Raw genomic sequence first — 23,844 nt, 5'->3', positions numbered from 1 at the left:
GCTCTCAATGCTTTCAAAATAGCCGGTTATGGGTTTTCTTCCTCCTCACACTAAACCTTCACGCTCGAAAGTTCGGTTAGCTGCCATTGCTAGGTGTAAATATAATGTCATTTTAGAAACTTTTCAGAAAACTCTTAGAAAAACATCTGAGGTAAAAGTTGTTTTTCCTCTTCTTTTTCTTCCAGGTTTTTTTCTTCCATTACAGTATTTCTTAACCCAAGTTAAAAGTAATTAGACTGGATTTTTAGCTACACAAATAATTGTTTGTAAAAAAAAATCTAACATACTGTATCCGAGTTAGAAGTTAATACTGTTGAATGTTTACACTTGTTTCATCGGTCATTAAACTTACACATATGACATTTCTTTTAGGTTTTATTAGTAAATGTTGTGAGCAATACTTTTATTTTAGAAACTCTAAAAAAAATAAATAAATCTAACAAAATGTAAAAGTAGAAGTTCTTGATTGTTTAGACATGGTTCCTTTGTCACTAAACCTTCACGCAAGATCTGTTAAGCATCAAGGCTATGTGTCTAAGTATAATGTTGTTTTAGAAACTTTTCAGAAAACTCTTCTAACACATCTTAGGAAATAGTTTTTGTTCTCGAAGGTTTTGTCTTTGATTACAATATTTCTTCACCCATGAAAGTTACTACACCGGAATTAGCTGCACATTATTTTTCATAAAAATCCAACAACGTATTTGAGTTAGAAGTTGATACTGTTAAATGATTAGACTTGATTCCTCTGTGATTAAACTTACATGCATAATTTCTTTTTTAGTAATTGTTGTGAGTAATCATTTTATTTCAGAAACTTTAAAAAAAAAAAAAAAACATCTAACAAAATTTAAAAGTAGAGGTTCTTAATTGTGACTTGTTTCATCTGTCACTAAACCTAAATGTATGAAAGATCTGTTTAATCGTCAAGGCTAAGTGTAAGTACAATGTCGTTTTAGAAACTTTTCAGAAAACTTACACATCACGGGCATTAGTTTTTGTTCTTGACGGTTTTGTCTTTGTTTACAATATTTCTTCACCTAAGTTATATGTTATTTCACTGGAATTTTAGTTATGCAAATGATTTCTTCATTCATAAAAATCAAACAACGTATCTGAGAAAAAAAACTGATGTCCTTCGTAATTTTGTCTTGTTTTCTAGTAGGTGTGTCTGTGTACCTGTGTTTGTGGGGATGCAACAAGAGGGTGAATAAAAAAAAATAAATAAATAAAAAAAAATGCACAATGAGTTCTTAAACTTCTGTTACAAACCTAAGTTAAAGTCAACGTTCTTTATGGTTTTGCCCTGTGCCGCTAGGCCTTTACTTTTGAAAGTTCGGGTAACTAAATGTAAATATTAAATCTTTATATGCACTGTAATTTTTGAACATTAAACATTTTAAAAGTAAAAATTTAGCAATATACTTTATTTGAGGTAATTGTTGTTTTTTTCCCCCATGTTTCCTCTGCCACTAATGCCTGAAAGTTCTGTCAGGGGTCATAGAGGTAATAGTTAATAGAAGATAAGCCTTTAGAAGCATTTACAACGTTTGAGTGTCCTTGTGCCTGATGTAGTAAAAGCTTGGACAGACAACTGTCAGGTCAAAAGAAGATGCTAAACTTCTGTTAGAAACTTTTCTCAAAAATCTAAGGTAAAAGTCAGCAATCTTTAGGGATTTGTCTTGTTTCCCTGCATCACTATGCTTTCACCTGTGAAAGTTCTGGTAGCTAAATGTGAATATTAAACTCTATATATGCAATGCATATTTTGACTTCAAAGTCTTTTTTTCATAAACTTTTAGCAGCATACTGTATTTGAGGGAAATGTTTACGATGTCTGTCGCTAAACCTTCATGTATGAAGATCTGTTAAGCGTCATGGCTATGTGTTTTTTTTTGTTTTTTTTTTTATAATGTTTTAGAAACTTTTCAGAAAACTCTTTTAACACATCCCGGGCAACAGTTGTTTTTGATGTTTTTCTTCCATTACAATATTTCTTTACCTATGAAAGTAAGTGCACCGGAATTTTAGCTATACAAATTATATATAAAATGATATATAAAATCAAACAACATATCTAAGGGTAAAAAAAAAACTGATATCCTTAATAATTTTGTCTTTTTTTCTAGTAGGTGTGTCTGCGTACCTATGTTTATGGGGATGTAACAAGAGGGTAGATTAAAAATAATAATAAATGCACAATGAGCTGTTGAACTTTTCCTAAAATCTAAGTCAACGTTCTTTATGCTTTTGCCTTGTTTTCCCTGTCACTATGCCTTCACTCGCGAAAGTCCGGGTAGCTTAATATGAATATTAAAGTTTATATGAATTGCAGTTCTGACTACACAGTCTTTTTCTTTTCATAAACATTTACCAGCATACTTTATCTGAGGGAAATGGTTGTGTTGTCTATCCCTAAACCTTCATGTATGAAAGATCTGTTAAGCGTCAAGGCTAAATGTAAGTATAAGGTAGTTTTAGAAACTTTTCAGAAAACTCTTCTAACACATCCTAGGCAACAGTTATTGTTCTTGTTGTTTTTTTTCTTCTATTACCAATATTTCTTTACCTAAGTTAAAAGTAATTAGACCGGAATTTTAGCTACACAAATAATTTTTTTGTAAAAATCTAACATACTGTATCCGAGTTAGAAGTTGATACTGTTGAATGATTACACCTGATTCCTCTGTCATTAAACTTACATGTATGAAATTTCTTTTAGTTTCTTGTAGTAATTGTTGTGAGTAATAATTTTATTTCAGAAACTTAAAAAAAAACATCTAACAAAATTGTAAAAACAGAAGTTCTTGATTGTTTAGACTTGGTTCCTCAGTCACTAAACCTTCACGCTTGAAGGAGCTGTTAAGCATCAAGGCTATGTTTAAGTATAATGGGGTTTTAGAAACTTTTCAGAAAACTCTTCTAACAAATCACGGGTATTAGTTGATGTTCTTGGCGGTTTTGTCTTTTATTACAATATTTTGTCACCTATAAATGTTGAAAGTTATAGCACCGGAATTTTAGCTAGGCAAATGATTTCTTCATTCATAAAAATCAAACAACAGATCAGAAAAAAAGGTTTTGTCTTGTTTTCTTGTATATGTGTCTGCGTACGTGTGTATGTGTGTTTGTGAGGACGTAAGAAGAGGGTGGATAAAAAAAAAAAATGCACAATGAGTTGTTAAACTTCTGTTACAAACCTACGTTAAAGTCAACGTTCTTCATGGTTTTGTCCTGCGCCGTTATTCCTTTACTTTAGACAATTTTGACTACATAGTCTTTTTTTTTTTTTTTTAAGAAACATTTAGCAACATACTTAATTTGAGGGAATTGTTGATGTTTTTCATGTCTCCTCTGTCACTAATGCCTGAAAGTTCGGTCAGGGGTCATAGGGTGATAGTTAATAGAAGATAAGGGTTTAGGAGCATTTACGACGGGCGAGTGTCCTTGTGCCTGATGATGTAGTAAAAGCTTGGCCAGACAACTTTCAGTTCAAAGAAGATGCTAAACTTCTGTTAGAAACTTTTCTCAAAAACCTAAAGGTAAAAGTCAAAATTCTTTTTACGGTCTTGTCTTGTTTTCCCTGCATCACTATGCCTTCACCTGTGAAAGTTAAGGTAGCTAAATGTGAATAATAAAGTTTATTTGCTTTGTAATATTGACTACACGGTCTTTTTCTTTTTTAAAAACTTTAAGCAACATACTGTATTTGAGGGACTTGTTACGGTGTCTGTCACTAAGCCTTCATGTATGAAAGATCTGTTAAGCGTCACGGCTATGTGTAAGTACGATGTCATTTTAGAAACTTTTTCAGAAAAACTAACACATCCGAGGCAACATTTGTTGTTCTTCAGTGTTTTGTCTCCCATTACAATATAATATAGTATATTATGTTTTACTGTCAGATGGAGTGAATGGGCCCTACAGGTCAAAAACATAATATACTATATTATATTGTAATGGGAGACAAAACACTGAAGAACAACAAATGTTGCCTCGGATGTGTTAGTTTTTCTGAAAAAGTTTCTAAAATGACATCGTACTTACACATAGCCGTGACGCTTAACAGATCTTTCATACATGAAGGCTTAGTGACAGACACCGTAACAAGTCCCTCAAATACAGTATGTTGCTTAAAGTTTTTAAAAAAGAAAAAGACCGTGTAGTCAATATTACAAAGCAAATAAACTTTATTATTCACATTTAGCTACCTTAACTTTCACAGGTGAAGGCATAGTGATGCAGGGAAAACAAGACAAGACCGTAAAAAGAATTTTGACTTTTACCTTTAGGTTTTTGAGAAAAGTTTCTAACAGAAGTTTAGCATCTTCTTTGAACTGAAAGTTGTCTGGCCAAGCTTTTACTACATCATCAGGCACAAGGACACTCGCCCGTCGTAAATGCTCCTAAACCCTTATCTTCTATTAACTATCACCCTATGACCCCTGACCGAACTTTCAGGCATTAGTGACAGAGGAGACATGAAAAACATCAACAATTCCCTCAAATTAAGTATGTTGCTAAATGTTTCTTAAAAAAAAAAAAAAAAGACTATGTAGTCAAAATTGTCTAAAGTAAAGGAATAACGGCGCAGGACAAAACCATGAAGAACGTTGACTTTAACGTAGGTTTGTAACAGAAGTTTAACAACTCATTGTGCATTTTTTTTTTTTATCCACCCTCTTCTTACGTCCTCACAAACACACATACACACGTACGCAGACACATATACAAGAAAACAAGACAAAACCTTTTTTTCTGATCTGTTGTTTGATTTTTATGAATGAAGAAATCATTTGCCTAGCTAAAATTCCGGTGCTATAACTTTCAACATTTATAGGTGACAAAATATTGTAATAAAAGACAAAACCGCCAAGAACATCAACTAATACCCGTGATTTGTTAGAAGAGTTTTCTGAAAAGTTTCTAAAACCCCATTATACTTAAACATAGCCTTGATGCTTAACAGCTCCTTCAAGCGTGAAGGTTTAGTGACTGAGGAACCAAGTCTAAACAATCAAGAACTTCTGTTTTTACAATTTTGTTAGATGTTTTTTTTTAAGTTTCTGAAATAAAATTATTACTCACAACAATTACTACAAGAAACTAAAAGAAATTTCATACATGTAAGTTTAATGACAGAGGAATCAGGTGTAATCATTCAACAGTATCAACTTCTAACTCGGATACAGTATGTTAGATTTTTACAAAAAAATTATTTGTGTAGCTAAAATTCCGGTCTAATTACTTTTAACTTAGGTAAAGAAATATTGGTAATAGAAGAAAAAAAACAACAAGAACAATAACTGTTGCCTAGGATGTGTTAGAAGAGTTTTCTGAAAAGTTTCTAAAACTACCTTATACTTACATTTAGCCTTGACGCTTAACAGATCTTTCATACATGAAGGTTTAGGGATAGACAACACAACCATTTCCCTCAGATAAAGTATGCTGGTAAATGTTTATGAAAAGAAAAAGACTGTGTAGTCAGAACTGCAATTCATATAAACTTTAATATTCATATTAAGCTACCCGGACTTTCGCGAGTGAAGGCATAGTGACAGGGAAAACAAGGCAAAAGCATAAAGAACGTTGACTTAGATTTTAGGAAAAGTTCAACAGCTCATTGTGCATTTATTATTATTTTTAATCTACCCTCTTGTTACATCCCCATAAACATAGGTACGCAGACACACCTACTAGAAAAAAAGACAAAATTATTAAGGATATCAGTTTTTTTTTTACCCTTAGATATGTTGTTTGATTTTATATATCATTTTATATATAATTTGTATAGCTAAAATTCCGGTGCACTTACTTTCATAGGTAAAGAAATATTGTAATGGAAGAAAAACATCAAAAACAACTGTTGCCCGGGATGTGTTAAAAGAGTTTTCTGAAAAGTTTCTAAAACATTATAAAAAAAAAAACAAAAAAAAACACATAGCCATGACGCTTAACAGATCTTCATACATGAAGGTTTAGCGACAGACATCGTAAACATTTCCCTCAAATACAGTATGCTGCTAAAAGTTTATGAAAAAAAGACTTTGAAGTCAAAATATGCATTGCATATATAGAGTTTAATATTCACATTTAGCTACCAGAACTTTCACAGGTGAAAGCATAGTGATGCAGGGAAACAAGACAAATCCCTAAAGATTGCTGACTTTTACCTTAGATTTTTGAGAAAAGTTTCTAACAGAAGTTTAGCATCTTCTTTTGACCTGACAGTTGTCTGTCCAAGCTTTTACTACATCAGGCACAAGGACACTCAAACGTTGTAAATGCTTCTAAAGGCTTATCTTCTATTAACTATTACCTCTATGACCCCTGACAGAACTTTCAGGCATTAGTGGCAGAGGAAACATGGGGGAAAAAAACAACAATTACCTCAAATAAAGTATATTGCTAAATTTTTACTTTTAAAATGTTTAATGTTCAAAAATTACAGTGCATATAAAGATTTAATATTTACATTTAGTTACCCGAACTTTCAAAAGTAAAGGCCTAGCGGCACAGGGCAAAACCATAAAGAACGTTGACTTTAACTTAGGTTTGTAACAGAAGTTTAAGAACTCATTGTGCATTTTTTTTTATTTATTTATTTTTTTTTATTCACCCTCTTGTTGCATCCCCACAAACACAGGTACACAGACACACCTACTAGAAAACAAGACAAAATTACGAAGGACATCAGTTTTTTTTCTCAGATACGTTGTTTGATTTTTATGAATGAAGAAATCATTTGCATAACTAAAATTCCAGTGAAATAACATATAACTTAGGTGAAGAAATATTGTAAACAAAGACAAAACCGTCAAGAACAAAAACTAATGCCCGTGATGTGTAAGTTTTCTGAAAAGTTTCTAAAACGACATTGTACTTACACTTAGCCTTGACGATTAAACAGATCTTTCATACATTTAGGTTTAGTGACAGATGAAACAAGTCACAATTAAGAACCTCTACTTTTAAATTTTGTTAGATGTTTTTTTTTTTTTTTTAAAGTTTCTGAAATAAAATGATTACTCACAACAATTACTAAAAAAGAAATTATGCATGTAAGTTTAATCACAGAGGAATCAAGTCTAATCATTTAACAGTATCAACTTCTAACTCAAATACGTTGTTGGATTTTTATGAAAAATAATGTGCAGCTAATTCCGGTGTAGTAACTTTCATGGGTGAAGAAATATTGTAATCAAAGACAAAACCTTCGAGAACAAAAACTATTTCCTAAGATGTGTTAGAAGAGTTTTCTGAAAAGTTTCTAAAACAACATTATACTTAGACACATAGCCTTGATGCTTAACAGATCTTGCGTGAAGGTTTAGTGACAAAGGAACCATGTCTAAACAATCAAGAACTTCTACTTTTACATTTTGTTAGATTTATTTATTTTTTTTAGAGTTTCTAAAATAAAAGTATTGCTCACAACATTTACTAATAAAACCTAAAAGAAATGTCATATGTGTAAGTTTAATGACCGATGAAACAAGTGTAAACATTCAACAGTATTAACTTCTAACTCGGATACAGTATGTTAGATTTTTTTTTACAAACAATTATTTGTGTAGCTAAAAATCCAGTCTAATTACTTTTAACTTGGGTTAAGAAATACTGTAATGGAAGAAAAAAACCTGGAAGAAAAAGAAGAGGAAAAACAACTTTTACCTCAGATGTTTTTCTAAGAGTTTTCTGAAAAGTTTCTAAAATGACATTATATTTACACCTAGCAATGGCAGCTAACCGAACTTTCGAGCGTGAAGGTTTAGTGTGAGGAGGAAGAAAACCCATAACCGGCTATTTTGAAAGCATTGAGAGCTAACTCAACTTATATGTTAGGGTCTAGTGAAACATCAAATTAAAACTGTTAGGGGGACTCCTAACCCTGTGTCAATGTTTCTCTACCTAGATATTATTACAACCCCATGTGTGACCGGTTTGTCTCTGCGTTGTGTTGTGAATTGAAGGAGACCGGACAACAAATATTCCAAAAGAACATATATTTTTTTTATTATTCTAAATGAATTAAAAACCAAATGAATAGAAAAAAAAAACTTCATGTTTGCTTGTAAATGACCTGCGAGTCAAAATAGATCATTTTAGCCATGGAATTCAAACATACATACACTGTCACTTCCAAAGAAAACATGCATTAAACAATCTCTATTCGTGCTTCCTTACAGTTAAATTGCATATTTATCACAAAAATACATTTTACTCTCAAAAAACCAACTATAATTAAACTTTTCTTTTCTTTTTTTTCGCTAGAGCTCCATCAGAACTCACCTCTCTCCAGCCACGCTTACCGCGCGCGAACTAAAGGTGAGCAGCCGGAACCGGAAAAGCGGTAACTCTTAAAGGGGCCGTGTCCCATTTTTAGCAGTCACAAGCATATCCGAATATTTTAACACAAGTGCAAAACAATAAGACTAAAATAAATTAGCAATAAAATAATCATTTCCAGAGTGTAAAATATCAAAATATGAAAGAATTAATATATAAAGACAGATTCTGAGTGAAATTAAATTTAAATATAAAATCTGCTACACATGCATGGACATAAACACATATGCACACTCACACACTTGGCGTAAACATTTTCTAAACAATGCTATTAAACATTAGCCCCCCAAAAATATCTGGCTAAACGTTTTTTACATCCTAGTCTGATAATGGATGTTAACTAACACCTCTATGCCATTACAACCCCTGCTATGACAAACAGAACGCAGATTTGTTCTTTTCAAGAAAACTATAGTACCAGGTTTTTAACACATGGTCCTCGTATATATATAGGCATATGTAAAACCGGCTAGACTTTTACCCGATCTGTTGGATCAGTTCATCATACCATTCCTGACAAAATGATCATGGCACTGATAATTCACTTTTGTTCCTTCTATTATTACTAATCACTACACACACGGTCACCTCAGCTCTAGTGTTAGAGAACTTTTTAAAAGACATAATAGGCACAGTCCTACCTAAAAATGTGTTCAAAACAACAGAGTTAGATAAGCACTGAAAACTAAACACCTTTCGCGACTAGGCAGAAGAGGCGGAGGCGTGACTAAGTCGTCACACGCAGATCCGACCAATCACAGCGCCCGAGAGGAAACCCGTTTGATTCCCCTTTCACCAAACTCTGGCCGTACCAGACGCGAACTCGCTGTTCATGCGCTACACGCTCTTAACATCGGACAAGCTCACGCTGCAAAAACATTTACGCGCAGACCTCGCGCTTGTCTTCTTTACTCTTTTCTTAGACTCGCGCGTGTGTTCGCAACAACGTTTTAGGCGTATCATCGAGACCAACTTTTTCCTTCTTCTTCAGCGACTCTGGGCTCTCGCCCTCTGGTAACGTTTATTCTTCTTCTCTTTAAGTAACTTAAAAACTAACAACTTCAACAGTCTTCAGTCATTCAAAACTCATCAAGTTTTTTTTTACCAAAGTTAATAAAATGTTTCATTGTTCACCCTTTGGTAATAAATAAATTCACCCTGTCTTAATAGTTAAACACAAGCACCTTGAAATCGAGTCCCCGCACCAAGCATATTTTTTCATATAAAAACACCCTGAACAAATTCTTATAATAAATAAATAAATAAATAAATAAATAAATACGTATATAAATGAAATAAATCTATGGACTAAATAAATTAAATAAGTGAATAAAACGATGTCTAGCGCATAAGCATCGTTACCACCCCCCCCCCCCCCCCTTTTTTTATCGGAAACTCCAGGTCATAAAAAATCCTAAAGGTCATCCAAAGGTCAACTCAAAGGTCATAAAAGGTCATAAAAGGGGCAATAAAACTGTCAAGATTGAGTTTGACGAAAGGTTGTTAGGTACTATTTTTCACATCACACTTAACGCTAGTGCTGGGCTCTCATAAAAAAGTGATATCACAATGACTATATGATGCAAAATCATCGCCGTGGTCTCAGGGGGGAGGGAGGAAGAGAGGGACAGTCCACCGTCTTTTCCCTCTTTAACACTTAAAGTGACACTGGCCAATCTCAGGTGTCTTTGAGCACAAGCAGGTGGGTGAATAGTCATTTACTCCAAGTGTGTTACGCATGATCTTTGCAAGATCACCAGCAGCAGTTTAAAAAGATGTGCTTACTTGGAGGTAGAATATGATATTTAATTAGGGGAAGTAAGGAAGGAAGATTAGACAAAAAGTAAGAAACTAGACAGGAAATAAAGCGGAGGAAAGAAATGACTATACAGGGAAAGAAAGAAAGAAAGAAAGAAAGAAAGAAAGAAAGAAAATAATTACTAGACAGTGAATAAAAGAGAGAAAGAAAGAAAGTAAGTAAAAAGAAAGAAAGACTAAACATGGAAGAAAGAAAAAAGACTTGACAGGGAAGAAAGACAAAAAAAGAAAGAAGGAAGGACAAAAAAGAAGCTAAAAAAGAAATTAACAAGGAAGGAAAGAAAAGACTTGACAGGAAAGAAAGAAAGAAAGAAAAAAGAAAGAAAGAAAGAAAAAAGACTAAACATGGAAGAAAGAAAAAAGACTTGACAGGGAAGAAAGACAAAAAAGAAAGAAAGAAGGACAAAAAAGAAGCTACAAAAGAAATTAACAAGGAAGGAAAGAAAAGACTTGACAGGAAAGGAAGAAAGAAAGAAAGAAAGAAAGAAAGAAAGAAAGAAAGAAAGAAAGAAAGAAGAAAAGAAAAGACTTGACAGGGAAGAAAGAAAGAAAGAAAGAAAGAAAGAAGACTAAACATGGAAGAAAGAAAAAAGACTTGATAGGGAAGAAAGACAAAAAAGAAAGAAAGAAGGACAAAAAAGAAGCTAAAAAAGAAATTAACAAGGAAGGAAAGAAAAGACTTGACAGGAAAGGAAGAAAGAAAGAAAGAAAGAAAGAAAGAAAGAAAGAAAGAAGGAAAGAAAGAAAGAAAGAAAGAAAGAAAGAAAGAAGGAAAGAAAAGACTTGACAGGAAAGAAAGAAAGAAAGAAGACTAAACATGGAAGAAAGAAAAAAGACTTGACAGGGAAGAAAGACAAAAAAGAAAGAAAGAAGGACAAAAAGAAGCTACAAAAGAAATTAACAAGGAGGGGGGGGGAAGACTAGACAGTGATGAAAAAAAGAAAGAAAAAAGAAAGAAAAGACTTGACAGGGAAGATAGAAAGAAAGAAAGAAAGAAAGAAAGAAAGAAAGAAAGAAAGAAAGCGGGAGGGAAGTGAAGAAAAGTTTAATATTTCTTCCCTGAACTTTGCCGACTTAATTAATCTGCATCATTATTAATTTAAGGAGAAGTCAGGAAGTGAAGATGTACGGAATGGAGGAAGGAGAGGAAAAGCAATTGATTTCTGTTCTCATCTGTTCTCTTTAAATGTGTAGAAATAGGAGCAAAGCAGAATGAGGTCAGTGTGCACAGACAGACAGAGAGAGAGAGAGAGAGAGAGAGAGAGAGAGAGAGAGAGAGAGAATCATTTGTTCAGTTGTCCAGGTGCTCTGATAAGATTCTTCACGTCTCCCTTCACACACTCCATGCTGGTGCTTCAGTACTCCTCCAGGAGAACACACTACATCCTCCAGGAGAACACAGTCTCATGGTTGTAGGTGTATCAGAGTTTATCCATGCTGCTGAATTCTCAATTCTGATTGGTCAGAAGGTGCTGATTATTTACACAGCAGCTCTGATGTTAGTGCTAATTGTAATTCACATCCCAGGTGTATTAACACACATGCTACCATCGCTTTACATCAGGCTGAGTCACAACACACACACACTCACTGGATATTGTTCTATGAGATTTACGGTAGTTATGTATTCTCACAGCTCTGTAGAATGAGGTTACTACAGTACAAGTGGGGAACAGGTACAGTGTAAATAAGTAATGTTTCAGTGGCTCACACACCATCTTATCTGAGTCAGCTAGCACAGTGTAAGCACAGTGATACACTCATCCCAGGCACTGTCAGAGGAACCACAACTCAACCTCGGAGAGAGAGAGAGAGAGCGAGAGAGAGAGAGAGAGAGAGAGAGAGAGAAAGAAAGACAGTAGGAAAGAAAGAAAGAAACACCTGCAAGTAATGATGAATGGAAAGATGGATGAAGGAGCATATCAAATAAAGGATAGACAGTGAGTGTGCTAGAGAGAAAGAAAGTAGGAAAGAAAGAAGAGGGGGAAGGAAAATAATTAGGAAATAAAGAAAGGAAGGAAGAAAGAAGGAAAGAAAAAAAGAAAGAAAGAAAGAAAGAAAGAAAGAAAGAAAGAAGGGATGTATGGATGGATGGATGGATGGATTGGCATAGGGAAGAATGGAGAATATTAGAATGGGGAAAAAGAAAGAAAGAAAGAAAAAACTTATGGATAGAAAGATGGATGGAGCATATCAAACAAAGGATAAACAGAGAGTGTATGGTTAATAAAGAAAGAAAGTTAGTAAGAAAGAAGGGATGGATGATAGGATGTGCATAAGGATGTTGGCAGAGTATGGGAATGAGGAAAAGAAAAAAGGAAAAGAGTTCTAGGAAAGAAGGAATGAAGTGATAGAAAGAGAAATATTAAATGTGATATGAGATAGATAGAAAGAAAGAAAGAAAGAAAGAAAGAAAGTATGATGGGTGAGCATATGCATGGATGGATAAAAGGAGAGTGGAAGATGAGAAAAAGAAATTGAATTGAATGAATAAAGAAGGAGGCGACGTGGTGGCTTAGTGGTTGGCACTGTCGCCTTGCACCTCAAGGGTCCAGGTTTGATTCTCTCTCTCTGTCTGTAGTCTGGTTCGATTTCCATCTCTGTGTGCATGGCGTTTGATGAGAGTGTGAGTGTGTGTATGGGTGTGTGCCCTGCGATGGATTGGCTCTAGGGTGTACCCCGCCTCAAGTCTTCTGGGATAGACTCCAGATAGTGGTATAGACAATGGGTTAGAGAGTGAGTGAATAAAGAAAAAAGGGATAGATAAGAGAAGGCATTAAAGGAGGGATGAACAGAGAGCATGAGGTTGAAGAAAAAAAACAAGAGATTGGTGGATGAATAACATAACATCCCCTCTCTCTCTCTCTCTGTCTGTAGCACTGGTAAGCAGTAAGCTGTGGGTGATCGAGCGTCAGGCGTTTCAGAGGATCATGCAGAGGAGCAGCGTTCTCCGCATCACTCAGGCTGTGGAGGTTCTCCGCAGGTCAGACCCTTAAAGCTGCACAATGGGAACAACACATTCATGAACAAACCTTACTGGAAAGCCGAGGTGAATTCTGGGCCTTTTCTTCTTCCCTTCCCTTCAACTCTCATTGTCTGTTTATTTCCATTTTCAGCGTGCCGATGCTCTGCGCCTTACCAGATGATGATCTCGTTAAAATCTCAGATGCTCTGCAAGAGGTAATATCTTTCATCCTGACAACGTCACATATAGACAGACAAGCTTCACAGTTTACATTCAGATCATCCGTTTATTTTTTACAACACACACCTTTCTGGCAGCGTCATTACAGCGACGGTGACTACATCGTGAGACACGGCGTTCCTGGAGACGCATTATTCGTTGTGAACCGTGGCCAGGTGAGAAACCTCCGCACAGAAACTTTATTTCTCTCTCATAGGCAGAGACGCTTTAATAAAACAGTTCCAAGACCATTTGGATTTGGACTTACGTGTCTGTCTGATCGTCCATCAGGTGCGAGTGTTAGAGAGGCGCTCGGTCAGTGAGGACAGTGTGTGTGTGTCCATCCTTTCCAGTGGAGACAGCTTCGCGGACAGAGCTCTGAAAGGGTAAGAAAAATACAGGGGTGTAAGCCTCCAGCAGGGGGCGATGACCTCCACCACACCATGCTGAGACAGCGTCTTTAATTCGTGGTGCATAAAGGGTTTAATCTTTAATCCACACCTCTTTTCGAACAAATAATTAGAACCATCTTGAGTGGAGAACCACTGGTAGGCCATGAATAGGCTTTAGGTTTAGATAGAGATATATGAAGTGATCTATTAATAAAAATGAATAAATGAAGGTTGTAAATGCGTTACCATGCCAAACACCTGCTACGTTAATAAGTTAATAAATGCAGCCTTGCTTTGTTACATAAGCTTTGTATCTGTAAAGAAAACAACAACAACACAGACTTATTCTCGCCCCTGCAGGACGCCGGTTCTAATGCAAATCACTACTGTAGAGATTTCTTTCGAATGCATTAAGCTGTTACCCCAAACTGACCCAGCACCAGCCCTCACTGAGTGCATTGTTCAGCTCTGAGATAAGCACCTGCAGAGGCCTCGTTGGCGAATACATTCCCGTCTTATATTCTTTCTAACCCAGAGTCGACACTTCACTCTTTACTGTTGGCTTTAGGTACAAAGGTTTTGACTTAATGTTTTTTTTTCCGCTGAGCTGTATGTGCTTTAACTGGATGTCCGCCACATTAGATGTTCCCAGCAGGAAAACCAATGATGATGATGATGATGATGATGATGTCATATAGTTGCCATTAGGTTGTCGTTCCCCCAAGACATAACCTCGGGAAAAACATTGGGTTTGAAAGCTAAAATGGCTTCGATAAAATCATGTTGGCATGAAGTTAAAATGAGTAATCCCAAATCCATGTTATTGTACAGTACGTATACAACCTCAAAACAACGTGTATTTGTAGTATGTACAGTATGTTGCTTAACGTCCATTTACACAAATCCAGACTGGAGAATAGGATGAACATGACATCCAAGTCTATGTAATACTGCGGTGTAATATAGTGTTTGCACAACATCCAAACTGCACAATCTCAGGTGTTAAACAAGGTGTTAACCAGATGGGTTTTTTTTTTAATGGCTTCTCACATTTTCTGACTTGGTGGAGTTATTTTGCGGTGTGAAGCAATATACACTGGCTGTCCCCAACCTTCACCCCCAAAAAAGGTCTTCATTTCTGAAAAGTCAAATGAATGACCTAAATTATAGGAATAAAACACCTAAGGAGACAAACAATTACGGGAACTGAGTTACAAACCTTTGAATACTTTATAAAAACCTGGAAGGAGAACTGAATTTGCTAAGAAATGGATGGATGGATGGATGGATGGATGGATGGATGGATGGATGGATCGATCTGACAAGCCTCCAGAGCAGGTTCCCTGGTAGACCAGCCTTAGTGCTCCAAAAACTACTATCCAGGTGGATGAGAACTTTGTGGGGGGAAACATATAAATATCATTGATAATTAATGCTATCAAGTTATATTTGCAACATTGTATTGGATGTTATTTGTTCAACATTATCCCAACATCATTTCGTCAACGTAATTATCAACTACGTACTAACGGCGTCCCAGCATCCGTATGTTGCCAAACTGAAGTTGTCATTCAACATTTTGATGACCAAAAATCTCTCTCTTCTTTTTAGAGAGGTTTCAAGGTCTTTGAGTGTCGTTTCTGTAGGCGATGTCACATGTCTAATCATAAACCGAGAGTAAGTATTTCATGTCAAATAATATCTTTTTTTAATAATATCATACAACATTAGTGTTGTTGGTTGTTAGTGCACAAGGTGTCATGTACTGTATATAGACAACGTCCTGCATTACTCTGCACTCAGCGTTAACGTATTCCCAGGTCTGTTATGAGGTTTACAGGAACATCTGCAGATGCTAAGGAGATCGGAAGCAGTGAGGCCAAAGTCAGGTATGCCCCAACTCTAGACACCTCATTTAAATGTGGTTCTATTTGTTTCTAAAACTGTAATAATAATCGTATAATCCACTTTTAAATTCTGAATCCTGATTGGTCAGAATTGGATAGTTTTCCATATCACCAGCTCTAAAAGTAACTAGTAAACCAGGTCCAAGATAGCTCAGATCACTGGGAGGGAAAGTTTTTAAACAGTTTCACTGCACTATACTTTTTACTTTTACTTGAGTAGATTTGCGAAGAAAAAAACACTACTCTTACTCCGCTACATTCGGCTAAGCTCGACTCGTTACTTTTCTAATCATTGACTCTACACATTAGATATTCTTTATTTTTGTCTAGCTCATGACTGTTTCACCAATCAGACGTAGCAACAATAATCAAATGACTCACATGTAGTCACATGACCACACAGAAATGCTGCATATTTAGCCGTGCTAGACGCGAAGGAAACATGTTGTGGTTGGTTCAACGGTTTTATTTAAAGTTGCAATGTTAAAATATATAATTAGCAAATAAGCTGAAGGCTAAAAAATATACGTTTCTTACATTTGTTCTGCTGGATACAGTTTATGGTAAAGTGAGACCTCCGGTACACAGTATATCTTACACTGGAAATAGTTTACACTGTTCAAACATACATATGTTACCTACAGTAGGGATTTATTTTACAAGCTTTATGTTGTAGAAAAAGTGAGATTATGAAATTTGTGTTTTTAATTCCTTAATTTTCTATTATGTAAAGATATCTAGTTTTAGTCAATTGTTGTATCACATTTATTTTAGTAATTTTATTATTTGGAAATGTCAGAATTTGTACATTATTTCATCATTTTGTCTGACTGCTTACATAATTTCTAAAAAAAATTATTAAAAATAATTTGGATATTACAGTTGAAAGAGTTACTCAGTACTTGAGTATCTTTTTACCGAATACTTGTTTACTCTTACTTGAGTACAATTTTTGGCTACTCTACTCACCTCTGATTGCAACCTGGCAGCCTATTCATGTCATGGGCTCCACTCAACAGGAAGTCAGTTATTTTTGATTGTTTGCGAGACGCACCCAATGGATCTTGATGTACTCCTTCTGGAGGATTATTGCGATCACCACCAAAATAGGCCAATATGATCTCAAGACATTGCAAATGCAAAATTGCGAAGAAATTTTTGATATCTTAGACAGTTCAGCCGTGGCTAGGCCTTAAAGCCATGGTGAAAAGTGGCTAATAACTTCCTTGGTTATATATAATTATATAGGTATATATTAGATGGAGAATGGTATTGGTATTTCCCCTTTTAATGCATGTGCCCTCTGGTGCACCTACGCTACCGCCACCCGGGTGATCATACAATCCACTTTTAAATTCTCAATTTAGATTGTTCAGAATTGGATAGTTGTCCATATCACCAGCTCTGATAGTACCTCGTAAACCAGTTCCAAGGTAGCTCAGGTCAACTGGAGGGGCTTATAAATGTATTCATTGCATCCTGGCAGGCAGCAGAAGACTGTATGCACAGCATTTTATTCTAAACATGAATCTGAAATCCGCAGAAGTGCAGACGGAGGTGACAGACTGCGCCGTGTCTCTCTCGGTGACATTCAGGTGCTGTGTAAACTTGGAGAAAGACGGTTCAGCAACACACATCTGGTATATATAGAATAGAGGAGTGCTAATTATATAGCTATTAAAGGCATATAAAGTGTTATTCACAGTTCTGTGATTTTTTTTTTCCCCCCAGTCTGTTAGGATTTTCCACTCTATTCATCTTTTTCTTTCATCAGGTACATTTAAAGAACGACCCCAGCCACGTGTTTGTGCTGAAGGTCATAAGTAAACATGCTTTAGTGAGCACGGGCAACAGAGCATGCATCTTCACCGAGAAACAAATCCTGCTGGATGCCACCTGTCCATTCATCGTCAGGTCAGTTCTCGTTGTTCACAAAGGCCAAGGACTTCCGGTCCATTATTTCTTACATGTCTGTTTGAGTTGTTCTGTTCGTGTCTTCTTTCAGGTTATATTGCACCTTTAGAGATTCAAAGTGCCTGTACATGTTGAAGGAGGCATGCTTGGGTGGAGATCTGTGGACTTTACTAAGCGAGCGGTAACTCCTAGTCACAAACATTAACTCATATTGTTGCCACTTTAATAGGAACACCAGTACACTTGATCCAATCAGTCAAATTGTTTGATTCAGGTCAAGAGGTTAACATAAATAATCCAATTAAAGGGGAACGGTGATCCAGTGGAATGTTTATTAGTGATAATTTGGCTGGTTTGATTATTTCAGGAACTGATGATAACCAGGGATTTGCATATAATAGAACAGAGTTCAAGTAAACAGCAGTTGATTAGAGAGGGTGGAGTAAAATGGCCAAACTGGTCTGAGCTAACACAAAGGCTATGGCTATTCAAAGGCCAATCATGACAACCACGGTAAATAGAAAAGCATCTCAGAACACACAAAACATTACAGCATTGGGTTCCACCCATTTTAGCCAAGTTCAGGAACCTGACACGACAATGGGCGAAGGCTCACCAAACTGGTCAATCTTTTTCCAGCCTTTAACTTACAAGTTTTGGAATGGTGTTCGTATTAAAATCTATTTATATTATCATACAGAATTGTTAATTATCACAGTGAGTCTGCAAAAGAAATCAGCATTGGTGTGTTACTGTACCTTGAAGAAAGCGTTTGTTTTTAGGGGTCCGTTCGATGAAAACGCAGTCCGTTTCTACACCACCTGTGTTCTGGAGGCTTTGAGATTCCTCCACGACCAAGGCATCGTCCACCGAGACCTGAAACCAGAGAACGTGCTGCTGGATCAGAAAGGATACGCCAAACTGGTGTAGTGTTCTTTTCTTCCCGCATATGTAGGACGACCCTACATAGTGCTCTTCACAGTACTGTACCTGTTCTCCATCTTATTTCTCAGAACGAGAGATAGCAATAGGCAGCACGTACTGTAGTTGCGTAGTTGCGTTAGCACTGTCGCCTTGCACCTCCAGGCTCTGGGTTCGATTCCCGCCTCGGGGTCATGGAGTTCAGCATGTTCTCCCCGTGCTTGGTGGGTTTCCTCTGGGTACTCCAGTTTCCTCCCACAGTCCAAAGACATGCAGATCAGGCTGATTGGGCTTCACAAATTGCCCGTAGTGTGTGAATGAGCGCGTTAGTGTGCCCTGAGATGGATTGGCACCCTGTCCAGGGTGTACCCCCTGGACAGGGGTAGCTGTACCCCTGTAGGCCAGGGGTAGCTCAGTGGTTAAGGCATTGGACTACGTTTCGGAAGATCCCACTGTTGGGCCCTTGAGCAAGGCCCTTAAGATGTATAATGAGATCAAAATGTAAGTCGCTCTGGATAAGAGCATCTGCCAAATGCCTAAATGTAAATGTACCCCGCCTCAGCCCTAAGTCTCCTGGCCCCCCGTCAACTTGCATACAGGATAAGGCGGTATAGATGATGAGTGAGTAAGTGAGAGATAGCAATACTCAATCCTCCAAGTTCATTGATTTGTATACACACAAGGATTAAGCAGACAATATAAGGCACTTACAGTATATCTCCCATCTTCTCATGAGAATAGAATATAAAATTATAGGCTGTGACTCTCTCCCTCTCTCTCTCAGGCAGGCTTCGGCTCTGCTACGCAGCTTGGTTCTCTCCAGAGAGCCTGGTCATTCTGTGGCTCGCCAGCTTACCAGGCTCCAGAGATCATACTGCACAAAGGCCACGGTGTGATGGCGGATCTCTGGGCTTTAGGAGTCTTTGTATATGAATTACTCAATGGCAGGTGAGAGTTACTGTACAACCCTCTCCACATAGCGTACTGCTTCAAAAATGCAGAAGCATATTACGTCCAATTAGATTTCCATTTGCAGCATTTAGAACTTCGCAGATTGCTATTCACATTTGTTCCCTAATCAAGAAAAGCCCATTTGTGTCTTGTAAATATGTAAAAATAAAATAATAATAATCCAATATCTCAATTTTAACTTGCCTACTTTCATATCTCTATATTCCAACCCCCCCTGCAGTCCTCCATTCCAGGGCCCAGATCAGCTAAAGATCTGTGCAGCTGTTTTGAAGGGAATCGATGCTGTAGAGTTCCCAGAGGCCATCAGCAATCCTGCAGCTGATTTTATTAAACAGCTCTGCAGGTAAAAAACGCCAGGAAGAGGGAAGAGCTTCAATATATTCAGGCTCAACTTTCTCCAAAAATATAGTGGCTCAGAAAGTTATCGTTGGTAAAAATCTACATCGACGATAAACACTGACAAGGATATCATGTGTTAAAGGGAAATCACCGCATGAAAAATATACATACAATAATGGCAATCAGGGTTTATTTTATAATGTATGACTCATATTTTTAATCTGAAACTGATTCGGAAAAAAATGCGGTGTTTACTGACGTGTCCACTTCTCCACTTCTCCAGGCAGTTTTTCTTGCCACCGTCGCCCTCAGCTCGCTCGTTCTGATTGACACATATTATCTCACATTTTATACTGTACTTATTTCCCTATACTGTATAAATAAAATTTAACTGAATTGACTTAAAAAAGACGAACAGTGCTATAAGAGATGTTCTCAACATTTCAATAACTAAACTCTGACTGATTGTTTGATATGATGAGCTACTCCTTTGAAGTATTATGACAATTTTGTCCATTTCAAACGTGGAAATGTTCAAGGGGGTAAATACTTATGCATGCCACTACACTCTCTACCATATCGCTGAGAATAGATATTATTCCACACTGTTTTATTCAGCAGATTTGTTCGTCTTTATCTGATGTGATCTCTCGTCTCACTTTCAGAGAGAATCCCAGGGAGAGACTGGGCCAGACGAGCGGCGTCAGAGACATCCAAGTCCACAAGTAAGAGCTTAGGCATGCTAGAGGATTATTTTTGTTATTGTTTTTTTACACAATCAGAAATATGTTGCAGATTACTGGATGAAAATTCCTGTATGTGGTTCGATGCAGGTGGTTTGAAGGATTTGATTGGGATGCTGTGTGTAAAGGTTTATACACGCCACCTATATTACCACATGTAAGAAGATCAAAGTGTCTTTAAACACACCAAGAGGACCTTGTTATGAATTTGGCATTATTTGTAGCATGGTCTGGTTTGTTATCGCATCGTTCTGTTGTTTTTCCGTCTCGCAGGTCCCAGGCTTTTTGGATGGTTCCGGCAGCGAGAATCACACTGATTCATCACCAGGACATGACTCGGACTGGGACAAAGACTTTTGATCTGTCTCTTGCTCATATATTATGTGATAGATCATGTAAAAAGACTGTTATAATGAGCATTCTTCTAGGGAAAACAAGTAATGGAATTTTTAGCAAGTCAGAATCAGAAATATTTAAATAATTTTCTACCTAAATAAGTTTGTTTCTATGATTTGGATAAGTTACCTGTATCCTCCTATTAAATCTGTTTCATGTGAAATTAATAATCTAATAAAATCTAATCTAATAAAAGTTAAATCTTATTATACCCTTTATAAGCATAGTTGTTTATTTCTTTTATTTCCATTTATTTATTAATGGATCACAGTGTAGGGGGGCACAGTGGCTTAGTTATTAGAACTGTCGCCTTGCACCTTGAGGGTCGGCGGTTCGATTCCCACTTCCCGTCTGTGTGCATGGAGTTTTAAAGCTCTCCCTTTGCTTGGAGGGGGTTCCTCCGGGATTATGCTATGCAGATTAGGCTAATTGGCATTTCCAAATAGCCAGTAATGTGTGATTGAGCATGTGAGTGTGTGTATGTGTGTGTGCTCTGTGATGGATCCAGCCCTGGGACCCTGTCTACAGAATAAAGTGGTGTAGACGATGAGTGAGTGAGCTCACAGTGTGTGTAACTAATTTTCAGTGGACTACAGAGGAATGGTAAAACAGTAACATGACATATGTATGTAGTATGGGTTAGCGGTGGCTCTTTAACCCTGTGGTTAAGATGTTAGAGTGCTGACCAGGAGCTCCCGGTTCGGGCCCGATGCTGCCAGGTTGCCACTGTTGAACCCTCAAGCAAGGTCCTTCACCCCAAGTGTTCAGATACAATCGTGCTACTATTATAAAACTGATGCTATTACGAAAAAAAAACTGCATGGTAAGTTTTTCATTACAATATGCGCCAGAATCGGCCATAACATTAAAACCTCAAAATATTAGGATGATTGTTGTGTTGGATTCCCCCACGCCAACTCTGACCCCTCAAGGCTTGGACCCAAGAAGTTGACCTCTGAAGGTGTGCTGTGGCGTCTGGCACCAGGATGATATCAGCAAATCCTATCATCCTGATATCAGCAAGTGCTGTTAGTTGCAGGGTGGGGACTCCATGGCTCAGACTTGTTTGTCCAGCATATTACAAGGATGCTCGATTGGATTGAGATCTGGAGAATGTAAAGTACTGTAACCACACTGTTACAGTAATTTGAATCCTGAAACGTCTAGCTGTTATTAAAGGATTTACAAGGTATGATCACATGTATACTGCTGCCAAAGTACTGTACATTGGAATAAACATACACCACTTTCTTTCTCCAAGTAAGGAAAAAGAATATCTGTATACTCTGGGCAAACTTAATATAATATTTTCATAGGTGCTGAAATACAACAATTCTGCAAAAAAAAAAAAAAAGTGGGCCAAAATTCCTCCACAGCGCTGTAATGTGATACATTGCCAGGTATCACAAACGGTTGATTGCAGTTGTCTCTGCCAAGAGTGGCACAACTGGTTATGAGAGAGAGAGAGAGAAAAAAAGAAAGAAAATGAGAAAAAAAATCCTAAATTAGCCTTGTGCTATATGTCCTATGTACACGGCATCGGTTGCCTGTGCGCAGCAATGCTTAGTGTGCGGTCCCTAATTAAATGAACAAATAAATAAAATTCAATGTTGTCAACTAAACCAGCAAGCAGTTAAAAAAGCACCTCAGAGACAAAACAGTAACACAATAGTTTTATTAAACCAACAATAATAAAAACCAAATATGCATCTATTTGAATGAAGGGGGCAATAACGCGATCACATGGATGATTATTGGCTTTAATAAATCCAACAGAATTCCCTTTTATTTTAGAAACTATGAATCTTCAGGGGATTTCATCCAAACAGTCTTTAGAGGTAAATAAATGAAAAACGATCCACAGATTTTCCTTCTTCAGCCAACCACTATTATCAAGTTAGCAAAGAAATTTAGCTAATCTGTCTTAATTCTTTCTTTCTTTCTGTTACATGGCAGGAGCTATACAGTAGGTTTAAATCCTGGAGCTCTGAAGAGAGCCTCTTGAGTTGAGTCTGGTTCCTCTCGAGGTTTCCTCTGATTGGCATCTCAGGGATTTTTTTCCTTGCCACGTCGCCCTTGGTGTACTTATCATGGACAATCAGGGCTAATTATTATTAATATTATTATCTAATAATCCTTATTATTAAAGATATTTATACATATTTCCTCACACATTTTTAAACTCATTTCCAACGGCTTTGCAACAATGACCATAGTTCAAAGCACTATATGAATAAAACTGAACTGAATTGCAACAGTATAGTAAAAGATCTGATTAGATAATTTCACCTCGCTCATCTGTACCCTAAAGACACAGCATCAAGAAAGTTTTTTGCAGAAAAAGGAATGTTTTTTTAAGAGAAATAGTAATTTAATATGGGGACAGTGGTTAGCACTGGCGCCTTGCATCTCCAGTGTCCGGGTTCGAATCCCGCCTAAAGATCTGTGTGCATGGAGTTTGTATGTTCTCCCTGTGCTTGGTGGGTTTCCTCCAGTGCTCTGATACCTTACACAGTCCAAAGACATACAGGTTAGCCTAACTGCCGTTCTCAGGTTGTTCATACTGAGCAAAAACAATGGTCACTATTGGCCTTCATGGTCCCTAGCTGGACTATAAAGGTTCCTAGTTGGATGGAGGGATTTAATATATTTTCTAAAAACTATAAAACCTTAATATTAATCAAATAATACATTTTGGATCACTTTAATAAAAGACTAAACCAAGCCACAAACAGACTTTATGCAATTTTGATTTAGATAGTTTTTTTAAGTGACTCAAGGTTTTAATGAAATTTATGCACAAACATATTCAGAGTGCTTCTAAATACATTATATAAAATTAAAAAAGCATTTGGGATAAGTCCTATGCATATGCAAACATTTTCATGCTTTAAAATATTCTATAA

General features: G+C 36.7%; 1 protein-coding gene across 1 annotated transcript in view; it reads left to right on the top strand.

The window, feature by feature from the left end:
* prkg1l (protein kinase cGMP-dependent 1, like) overlaps positions 1-21,034 on the top strand; it is a 33,038-nt gene extending 12,004 nt beyond the window's left edge. The window contains exons 6-20 of the mRNA XM_053504411.1: positions 13,048-13,153; positions 13,287-13,350; positions 13,453-13,530; positions 13,646-13,740; positions 15,358-15,423; positions 15,567-15,635; positions 17,197-17,293; positions 17,428-17,567; positions 17,659-17,748; positions 18,350-18,491; positions 19,273-19,436; positions 19,681-19,803; positions 20,465-20,524; positions 20,633-20,699; positions 20,816-21,034. Coding sequence (XP_053360386.1) covers positions 13,048-13,153; positions 13,287-13,350; positions 13,453-13,530; positions 13,646-13,740; positions 15,358-15,423; positions 15,567-15,635; positions 17,197-17,293; positions 17,428-17,567; positions 17,659-17,748; positions 18,350-18,491; positions 19,273-19,436; positions 19,681-19,803; positions 20,465-20,524; positions 20,633-20,699; positions 20,816-20,902 — 1,448 coding nt within the window. The 3' untranslated portion in view covers positions 20,903-21,034. The remainder of the gene's footprint in view (positions 1-13,047; positions 13,154-13,286; positions 13,351-13,452; positions 13,531-13,645; positions 13,741-15,357; positions 15,424-15,566; positions 15,636-17,196; positions 17,294-17,427; positions 17,568-17,658; positions 17,749-18,349; positions 18,492-19,272; positions 19,437-19,680; positions 19,804-20,464; positions 20,525-20,632; positions 20,700-20,815) is intronic.
* Positions 21,035-23,844: the final 2,810 nt, after the last annotated feature.

Source organism: Clarias gariepinus, chromosome 9, assembly GCF_024256425.1.
Source record: "Clarias gariepinus isolate MV-2021 ecotype Netherlands chromosome 9, CGAR_prim_01v2, whole genome shotgun sequence".
Lineage (NCBI taxonomy): Eukaryota > Metazoa > Chordata > Actinopteri > Siluriformes > Clariidae > Clarias > Clarias gariepinus.
Note: the sequence above shows the minus strand (reverse complement) of the source record. Positions and strands in the feature narration are given on the sequence as shown.